This window comes from Scyliorhinus canicula, chromosome 6, assembly GCF_902713615.1.
Source record: "Scyliorhinus canicula chromosome 6, sScyCan1.1, whole genome shotgun sequence".
In the NCBI taxonomy this organism is placed as follows: Eukaryota; Metazoa; Chordata; class Chondrichthyes; order Carcharhiniformes; family Scyliorhinidae; genus Scyliorhinus; species Scyliorhinus canicula.
Window position 1 is genome coordinate 118,837,252 of NC_052151.1, and position 9,878 is coordinate 118,847,129.

General features: G+C 38.8%; 1 protein-coding gene across 1 annotated transcript; it reads left to right on the forward strand.

Annotated features, from left to right (window-relative positions):
* The first annotated feature begins 1,396 nt into the window (after nucleotides 1-1,396).
* LOC119967448 (transcription factor Sox-7-like) lies at nucleotides 1,397-9,411 on the forward strand. Its single transcript, XM_038799999.1, has 2 exons — nucleotides 1,397-1,737; nucleotides 8,107-9,411. Exons 1-2 carry the CDS (start codon nucleotides 1,509-1,511, stop codon nucleotides 8,970-8,972), a joined length of 1,095 nt encoding a protein of 364 aa, XP_038655927.1. The 5' UTR covers nucleotides 1,397-1,508; the 3' UTR covers nucleotides 8,973-9,411.
* Nucleotides 9,412-9,878: the final 467 nt, after the last annotated feature.

Sequence of the window (9,878 nt, forward strand, 5' to 3'; positions counted from 1 at the left end):
GTGTTTGTGTATTACCGTGTATTACCGGAGAGGGAAATATGTCAATGAGTATTAGACAATCCATTTATGTAATATATCTGTCATGGTTTAATGGCTGGCAGTTATTTACAAATTGTAATGTGGGAGTGAGTCTTGCAGCAGTGCTAAGTGTGTGAGGGTGCGGTAGAATCCTGATTGATGGAGATTGTTGGTATGTGAGTAATGAGGGTGTGGTGAATTAAGCTAGTGTTGCAGTTGCTAGGATATGGCATTCGAAGATACATTCACTGCTCGTGGCTTATATGAGGTAATTGAACTTGTTGCCGTACTGCATCCAAGTCCTTGGGATTTGACTCCTCTCATTCACCTCTACAGCTTTCTGCTCCTATTGCCATCAGAGCGTGTGTCTGGAGGACTTCCTGTACTCCTGTGGATATAGGGTATCTCTCTTCCTTTCCACCTCCACAACCAAAGCCTCCAGTGCAGTGCCCAAAAATCTTGAAGCCTGGGCCCTGCAGTGTTTGGCCCATTATTCAATCCTTTCCAGGTCAAATGTATGTCTTGCATGATTGTCAGGACTTGTTCCAGCCCCAGTGTACCTTCCCGTTAAGAATTGCAGGCAATTTTAAACCGTGCAGCTAGCTTTAACTGTTGCTAGCCATTCATGGTGTTGGCCCCTCTGCTGAGGCATTCAGCCAAGCAACAGCATAGTTGGTGCTACTTGGACACAGAAATCATTTAGAACAGAAGGAGGAGGCAATGGCATAGTGGTATTGTTGCTGGACTAGTAATTCAGTGACCAGGGTAATGGTCTGGGGGCCAAGGTACGAATCTCACCATAGTGCAATTTGAATTCAATAAAAACATTTGATGATAATGAATCCATTGTCAATTGTCATAAAGACCCATTTGGTTCACTTTAGGGAAGGAAATCTGTCGTCCTTACCTGGTCTGGCCTACATGTGACACCAGGTCTACAGCAATGTCCACATCCTGTTAATGAATTTTTGAAAAGATTGCAGTACGCACCACAATCCTCTCATATGTTTTTTGGAGGTGAATTTAGCCCTAAAGGTGTTCAGTTTGACAGTTATTTCTTCCTATTTCACTCAATGCAACAAGAGCAAATGCAGTTATTAGAAAATACAATGACAATATCCTATGATAATTCACATTTAATCAATCATACTCCAGTGTACGGTAGTTGAAACAACTTGATTTGTATAGGTGTTGAGAGATTTAAATGCAACACTCTTCATTGCTGCTCTGTTGTTTTAAGTTTTTTGCTTCAAGTCTGAGCTGTTTGATTGCAGAACCAGTCAAAGGGAGGAGCTTCTATTGAAAACAGACTCATGGTCATTGGTTAAAATTGCCATCAACTGACACTGAGGGAATAAATGAATCTGGGACTCTCTTCCTGATCTGGGAGTTGATCTCACCAGCTTTAAGCATCAACACCACTGTGATTTAATCCGACTGACTTTTATATACATTTCCAAAAGTTGTACGGATTATTTTGATCCACAGTGATGGCTACACTGATGAGCCCATACACATGGACAGAGGGTTTGGACTCTCCTGCTGGGGAAGGAAAGCCGAGGGCTGGGCTCCCAGCTCACGAATCTTCAGGCAGAAACAAAGCTGAGCCACGAATCCGGAGACCCATGAATGCCTTCATGGTCTGGGCTAAGGACGAGAGGAAACAACTAGCAATCCAAAACCCTGATCTACACAATGCAGAGCTCAGCAAAATGCTGGGTAAGTATGCACAAAGCATTTTTACAATATATTGTCAAAACATAATTTTAACAGAAGCATATTAGTCACAAGAGATACATGGATAGACTCAGGCTATATCTAAGACTTGCACCAATCTTAACCGGAAAACTGATTTTCCATAAGTACAGTGGTTTTTAAAAATCTATATTTAAAGTTATTTTGAAGATGGTTTCACAGTTTAATTTTTCTACTTTTTGGAAATGCGTAAATGAATATATTTAATCTATATAGAAGATGCAAATTACTGTAATTATTTATCTGGATCGAACATTACTTTAATTGAAAAGAACATTTGATAAGTACAACACACACATACAAACAGTCATTACACAAAGTTTTAATTATTATTGCTTCTTTCTAGTTTGTATTGGTTGCCGATTGTGAACAGTGAGCTGTAATTATCTGTTCTTTAAAGTTTACATGTAGTTTATGTAAAGTAATATTTTTCATTGTCTAGAAAAAAGTGGTAAACATATGAAAGGATCTGTATTTGTTCCAGAACCAAGATATGTCCCTTTAATGAAGTGTTTTCTGCTGGACTTTACTAAATTCTAGACCATATAATGGATTATATAAGTTTACCAATGTGCTTTGCCTGAAATTACACTTGTGACCAAAGCTCGCTTCTTCTCACAAGGGCTTAATTAGGACCAATTAAGTTTTTAATTATTGAATTTCTCTAAAATTATGCTGTTAATACATTTGCTTCCCCTTTGGAAAAAACATATTGGCATATTATGGTACATGAATAGTTTTAAATCTCAATGAACACAACTTAAAATATTAATTTCTTGTGTTAAATAAACTGTCCATTGATGTATGATTGTCTACCGTATTCAACCTTTGGGGATTATATTAAATTTTACCTTTGTCCTAACTACATAGGTACACAGATACTGAAATAATTCCATTGAATTGTTCCACCAATTGCGTTCAAACTGAAAAGCTGTGCTTTGCGTGTTTTTCTCAATTAGCAACAGCTAAGTTGGTAGCTGAGATACATGCCATAGTTTTACAATGGGTTTGAACAATTTTACTGTTCATTTATCATAAACTCCTTATTGTTCCTTCACATTGAACCAAATTCATCTCTTAGAATCCCTACAATGCAGAAGGAGACCATTCAGACCATCAAATCTGCACAGATCCCTTGAAAGAGCACCCTACCTATGCCCAGTGTCCCACCCTAACCCCGTAACCCCATCTAACCGTTGGACACTAAAAGGCAATTTAACATGGCCAATCCACCTAACCCGCATATCTTTGGACTGTGGGAGGAAACCGGAGCACCCGGAGGAAGTGCACGCAGACACGGGGAGAAAGTGCAAACTCCACAGAGACAGTTACCCGATGTCGGAATCGAACCCGGGTCCCTGACACTGAGGTAGCTTTGCTAGCCACCATGCTGCCCATCTCATGGCGTGAAAAAGTAAAAAAAAAAACAAGAGGCTTTGAATGCACCTGAGAATTAAATAGGTCCTGCTCCTCCAAGAGATTAATCCCATAAACTGAAATAAGACTGGGCTGGAGCTGATCAATTTTTAAATTTGAGACAATCAATTTCGAGACAAACTTGATGAAAAGAAAAAGATGTGATGCCTTCAGTTTTCACCAATCCTGAAATTGTTTTAAAATAATTTTAACATTCCATTTACAGTGTAGGATTTTGGTGTTTATGTCTGGATTTGATTTAAACTGGGTCTAATGTGTTAGTTTATAGAGGCCTCCCCATAAAACAATATAATCATCTAAGTGGGAAAGTTAAAATACATTTGAATAGAATACTGTTTGGCATAATTTTACTTGCACAGCATGTTAATCTCTTAGAGGAGCAGAACCTATTTAACATGTTTCTGCATTGATAACTTTCTAATGTATAAATTATTTTTTAATTCAGTATGCAATGTGATGACAAGATTTGATTTCAAATTATGCTTTAGGGTCATGCTATTTATTTGCGTGGATAAAAAGCCCACTAGGTGGCACCTGAACATCTCCTTCCACAAGGTCCAACATTTAATACATTCCTTGTAAAGGACAACATAATGAGAGGCTTGGACTGGATAGGATGTCTGGAGCTTATCTAAGGAATTACACCTAAAATGTCGTGGGAAAAGGAGGAAACAAGGGAGCTTGAGAAACAACTGAAAATAAAAATACACGAGAAAGCACTGAAAATCCATTTTCTCAATTTACTAGAATGCAGTGCCCCAGGATATATGGCCATTTCTAATTTACAAGTGAGGCTCAACTTCAATGCAAATTGGTCAAATTTGTATATTCTACTAATTTGGGGAATGGGTTGTGGATGATTCTTTCATCCAATAAGAGGGCGGCAGGGGCCCATAAAAGGTAAATAACCATTATATGCCTTCCGCACGGGCGGAACAGTGGCTCGCACTGCTGCCTCACAGTGCCAGGGACCCGGGTTCATTTCCAGCCTTGGGTGACTGTCTGTGTGGAGTTTCTCCCTGTGTCTGCATCGGTTTCCTCCGGATGCCCAAGTTTCCTCCCATAGTCCAAAGAAGTGCAGGTTAGATGGATTGGCCATGCTAAATTGCCCCTTAGTATCCAAAATGTTTGGTCGGGTTACTGGGTTTCCGAGGATAGGGTGGAGACGTGGACTTAAGTAGGGTGCTCTTTCCAAGGGTTGGTGCAGATTCGATGGGCCGAATGGCCTCCTTCTGCAGTGTAGGTTCTAAGATTAAAATGTGGACAGAATTATGGCAGATAAAATTATGAAGACATAATTGTGGGATAATGCACATTGGAAGGAAATAAAAGTGTTTTGCATTCCTACTTTGAGAATTGCATCAGCCTTTCTACTAGTAAAATTGAAATAAATCTAGGGCTTGATATTTAACAGCCAAGATTTTCCAATTGGTGTTTTTTAACCACTTGACCCACTTATTTTATACAGGTTAAAACCAGCGCAAAAATAAAGGTGATCAGAACATCTAGGCTAATGCATCCAGCCCTTGTGAAACAGCAACCAACAAAGCAAAAGAAAGTTGAGCTGTATTGTCAAATTAGCAGATAATAAGTTGAGCATGGTGTGATGAAATGGTATACGTCTGTGGTCTTTCTGAGAAACCGAACCTTGAAAGGAAGAACCAAGTATTTAAAGAAATGTAAGAAAATATTAAACAGTAGAGATGAGGTAAATCTAAAGTACGATCTCAAACTAAACTGGAAAAATAGGGCATGCATTCCAAATTAACAAAATACAAATATGGGACTGATGTCGAACATCAGTACCTGCAGTAGACTCCAAAGCAGGTAGAATCATTGGATAGAATGCTATTTGGACTGTTGGTTATTCAGGATAGATGAGTCAAGATCATCTTCAATATCTGCATTTACCATCTGACCTTCTAAATTAATAAATGTTTGAATTAGCGGTGGAGCAGAATTTTCCAACTTAAAATCTATATTATAGACAGGATAACGAACCATTCTAGTTTGAAAAGTAACAAAGTGCCACAACTCCAAACAGTTAGCAGAGGTATTAGTATTTTCATAAAATCTGGGCTGTGATTAACAATATGAAATGAATAATGAAATGAAAATCGCTTATTGTCACAAGTAGGCTTCAAATGAAATTACTGTGAAAAGCCCCTAGTCGCCACATTCCGGCTCCTGTTCGGGGAGGCTGGAACGGGAATTGAACCGTGCTGCTGGCCTGCCATGGTCTGCTTTCAAAGCAATTTCACCCAGTGTGCTAAACCAGCCCCTTTATATGCGGGGCAGCACGGTGAAGCAATGGTTAGCATTGCTGCCTCATGGCGCCAAGATCCAAGGTTCGATCCCGGCCCTGGTCACTGTCCGTGTGGAGTTTGCACATTCTCCCCGTGTTTGCGTGGGTTTCGCCCCCACAACCCAAAAATGTGCATGGTAGGTGGATTGGCCACGCTAAATTGCCCCTTAATTGGAAAAAATTAATTGGGCACTCTAAATTTATATATTAAAAAACCCAATATATTTGCTATCTTTCTGAACATTTATATATGACCAAATAGAGTCCATTAGAAGATTAATTAAGTTACCTCTTCCCTGGCATTACACTTGGAAAGAGAAAACATGAGAGCACACTCTCAGAAATCAAAAATATTTTTGTCCTGACTCACTTATACATAAAATAATTGTCAAAGCTAAATCGCCTACCTCAGACTTTTAAGTGGTCATGCAAAAGTGCTGCCCCTCTTACTGAAAATGTACACGATAAAATGTGAAGAGTCGTTACAAGATTCTGACTGCAAGTTATATATCTACCATCTCCTTCAACGCGGCTTCAGAATTTGACCCAAATATTAATCAACTGAGACGGTTCAGCTATTTTCTATTCACTTGAACTTTACAATAATTCCAGTTCTTGCAGATTTAGCATGTAGCCTGGATTCCAAACAGTTGCCTTGGATCTATTTTGGGCGCAAAAGTAACTTGATACAGACTTTTATTTGCCAAAGACTTCTACAATAGGAAAATAAAGTCAATCACCACTAATAATCAGGCATCTCACTACATTGAATGATATAACCAGTATGGTCTTTATCACCTCTTGTTGCCTTTTGAGTGGGAGCCACAACTGAAGCAATATGTTTACAAAGATATCAAAGAGTTTGTTGGAAACCTATATAAGCACAGGATGTTTGTCTGTGCAAATTATTTTTAGCCCTGGCCAACCCCTTCGTCCCACTATTCTTGAATATGGTGGTGCTATTACCTTAATCTTATGTCATCTAATTTACTAGCCAAAGAATGCCCTTAAATAAACTGCAAATTTTCCTTAATTTATTTGGGAGGGAAATTATATTAAACTCGACCTTGCAACCCAGCTGTTCTTAAAACATTATCTTAAGGAAATGGTGTTACAGACTGCAAAATGGTTGAGTAATTTATCACAATTGGCACTCAACCTGTGGGACATGATCGATTTCTGAAAAATGTAAAATGCAGGATTGATTGTATTCTAAATGTACCCCAGAGCAAACCTCATTTTATGCTTCTATAAATCAACAATAAAGTTTATAAAATGGCCTGGCAGCACAGGAAAAAATATTGACTTGAAAACTCTGATGCTTCTTTGTGGGCAAGAGAGTGTTTCCTTCTTAATGTCTATTTCGCTGTGTGTTCACCTTGGCAGGCAAATAATATACTGGCTAAAGCGGAGTGTTGATTACTCCTCTTCCTGTTTGACTGCACAAAGTGAAGCAATCTTTCCAGTATATGTACAAATACTTCTGTCTGGAAGAAACACTTGCCATTAGTGGACAGGCATTCCACGAGACTAAAAGGCCAGGCAAATATGTCCACTTTAAAAAGTTGACAAAGTATGCTTCATTTAGAAGCAGGGATTCTTTCCATTAACTTAAAGCAGACTAATATTTCAATAGTCAATCAAATAGAACTAGTTTCCTTCCCAACATATACCCCTTATACTCCTATGAAATGAAGAAAATTGAATTTGGAAATGATAACTAATGTTTTTTGAATATATTTAATTATTTCGAGTCCTTCACTCTCCTCAAGAGGATATTTGTTCTAAAAAAAAACAAATTTCAATAAGCCTTGCTTTCTTTAAAGGCCAAAGATTTCTAGCTTCTGCTGAAGTTGTTGATCTCAGCCAGAGGTCACCCCCTACAAGATGTCTGTTGGAAAGTGCATTTATGTGGACTTCTGCTGGCAGCAGGAGTGGATTTGGCTGGAGTGTTACATGTACTTGAGTGGCCTGCTAACACATGCATCCAAGAACCTCTTGTTCAGGAGACTGAAGGGCTCCTGATGCCAAGGGAACTGAACCTAACATGAGTTGGTACATTCAGAAGAGGGGGATGGACAAATTTGGGGGGCGACTCGGCAAATATTTTGTACAGACACGTTTAACAATTAACTGTTCGAAAGGCTCAATGTGTGAAACCTGTAGCATGGAAGCTGCAGAGATTTCAAAAGGAGCTGAAGATGAAGAATTTGACCTAATCTAATTATGTTATTTATCTGTCTACCAATTCCTTTAGGGAGAGTTGATTACTTATTATAATCCCTTCTATTTATTTTTGAAACTTTAAAAGTAAAGATTTTAGTCTTTCTCACCACATATTTCATTCACACCTCATGGGTAAACAAAAGCCAATAATCTCTCTATTTTAAAACAGTATTGCTTTTCTTTCATATTTGAACACTGAAAGTAGTTCATCTTCCTTACAATCTTATGTGACAGAATGTTGTCACATTAAGGAAAATACTGGTGTTTAAGCATAATGAAACTGTCAGTTTATATTTTACTGATTGAGTGTAGAAAGAACGATGTTTAACTATGAGTTGTAGATAAATATGTTGGATATATTTTAGGCAAATCATGGAAAGCACTCGCTCCTTCACAGAAGAGGCCTTTTGTGGAAGAAGCGGAAAGATTGCGAGTTCAGCATATGCAGGATCATCCTAATTACAAATACAGACCGCGGAGGAAAAAACAGATCAAACGTCTCTGCAAACGTGTAGACCCCAGCTTCCTGCTCAACAACTTCCCCCACAATCAGTCTCCTGTCCACGGTGGAAGAATGTGTCGGGGGCCTCTGGAGGAGGAAGAGGATAAAGGCTATCCACCAGCCTCAAGACTTCCTACAATCAGCAGATTTAGGAAAACGCACACAACAAACAACAGCTTCGACAACTATGGGCTACCCACTCCCGAGATGTCTCCTTTAGATGTGATTGATGCTGATCACAGTTTCTTTCCATCTCAGTGTACAGAGGATTCGCCTTCTCAGATGAATGGAGTAATGTATCGGTCAGACTACAGTCAAAGTCCCATCCAATGTGGACATCTCAGTCAGATTTCAATCCCCCAGAATAGATGTAGCACGATACACCCAGCAGCCAGCCATCCTCCTCCACCTCCTTATTATAACCGGATCCAGCATCCAGCGCCCCAGTCCATGAACTCAAGCACGTCTGTCCAACTTTCTCCCCCTCATGAGCACCATCATCTAGATAACCTGGAACATATCAGCCAGGCTGAGCTCTTAGGAGAAGTGGACCGCAATGAGTTTGATCAGTATTTGAACACCTCCAGTCATCTAAATCAAGCAGGAATGGCAATTAATTCACATCTATCTGACGTCAGCTCATCAGGAGGCACAAGTTCAGAGAGGAGCCTTATATCTGTGTTAGCAGATGCTACTGCAGCATATTACAATAGCTACAGTAGTTCCTAGACCAAACAAATAGACTTGAACTTTTCTGAGTAACAACAGTATTATTCACAAAGATCGCTGGACACTGAAATATCCTCAGGGTAGCAACTAAAGTAGTAATGCTTTTCATAAATGATGACCAAAATATTTATGTTGGCTTGAAATAATTTCTTTTTGCAACAATTCTAAAATAAAATATAAAACTGCTCGATACTTGGACTGCTTGCTTTCCAATCTTTAGGCTGAAATGTTTTGCTTGTAAAGAGCTTGCAAGATATATTTAAATATCCAGTGATTGCTTCATCTTTTTCTATTTGGTTATTGTAAGCTTTCTCATTTAAATGTTTGCATACTGTTCTATTGGGTTGAGAAAATTTAAGCGATCTGAACTAACTGATCTATTACTGAATGAATCGTGAATTATGTTTTCAATTTAATAAATGTTTCATGGAGCATTAATTGCAGTTTCATTTTTAAGTTGCAGAACATTCATATATACCTGCCATGTCTTTTAAATTCAATGAGATATGTTGCCACATTTGACCAGATTTAATTTTTAGTGAGAATTATCATACCATTAATGCCATTTTACAAATGACATCTGACTATCTTGAATTTGTGAAGTCAATTAGACAGTCATCCAGTGATTCAGCTCAATAATTCACTCAATGCAATGAGAGCTTGCATCAGCAGGCACACTGCGACAAGCAAGTTCCGCACTTCTCCACATAGCAAGTACTTCACTTCGCCAATATAGTGGCAAGGAAGAGAACGTGAAAGTTAGATTTAAATCCTTTAGCACTGCTTCCGCTGGCCTGACTTATGAAGGCCGCATCTTGACCCCAGGGATAGGGTTGAATGGGAGAATGAGGATACCCTAACAGTCAAAATTGCAAAACTAGATACTTTAAAACAGGGAGGGAATCT

What these genes read in the sequence shown, in the direction of transcription:
- LOC119967448 (XM_038799999.1), top strand. Translation starts at nt 1,509, where the DNA reads ATGGCTACACTGATGAGCCCATACACATGGACAGAGGGTTTGGACTCT. An exon ending in AGAGCTCAGCAAAATGCTGG is followed by an intron (nt 1,738 to 8,106) that starts GTAAGTATGCAC and finishes GATATATTTTAG; the next exon opens with GCAAATCATGGAAAGCACTC.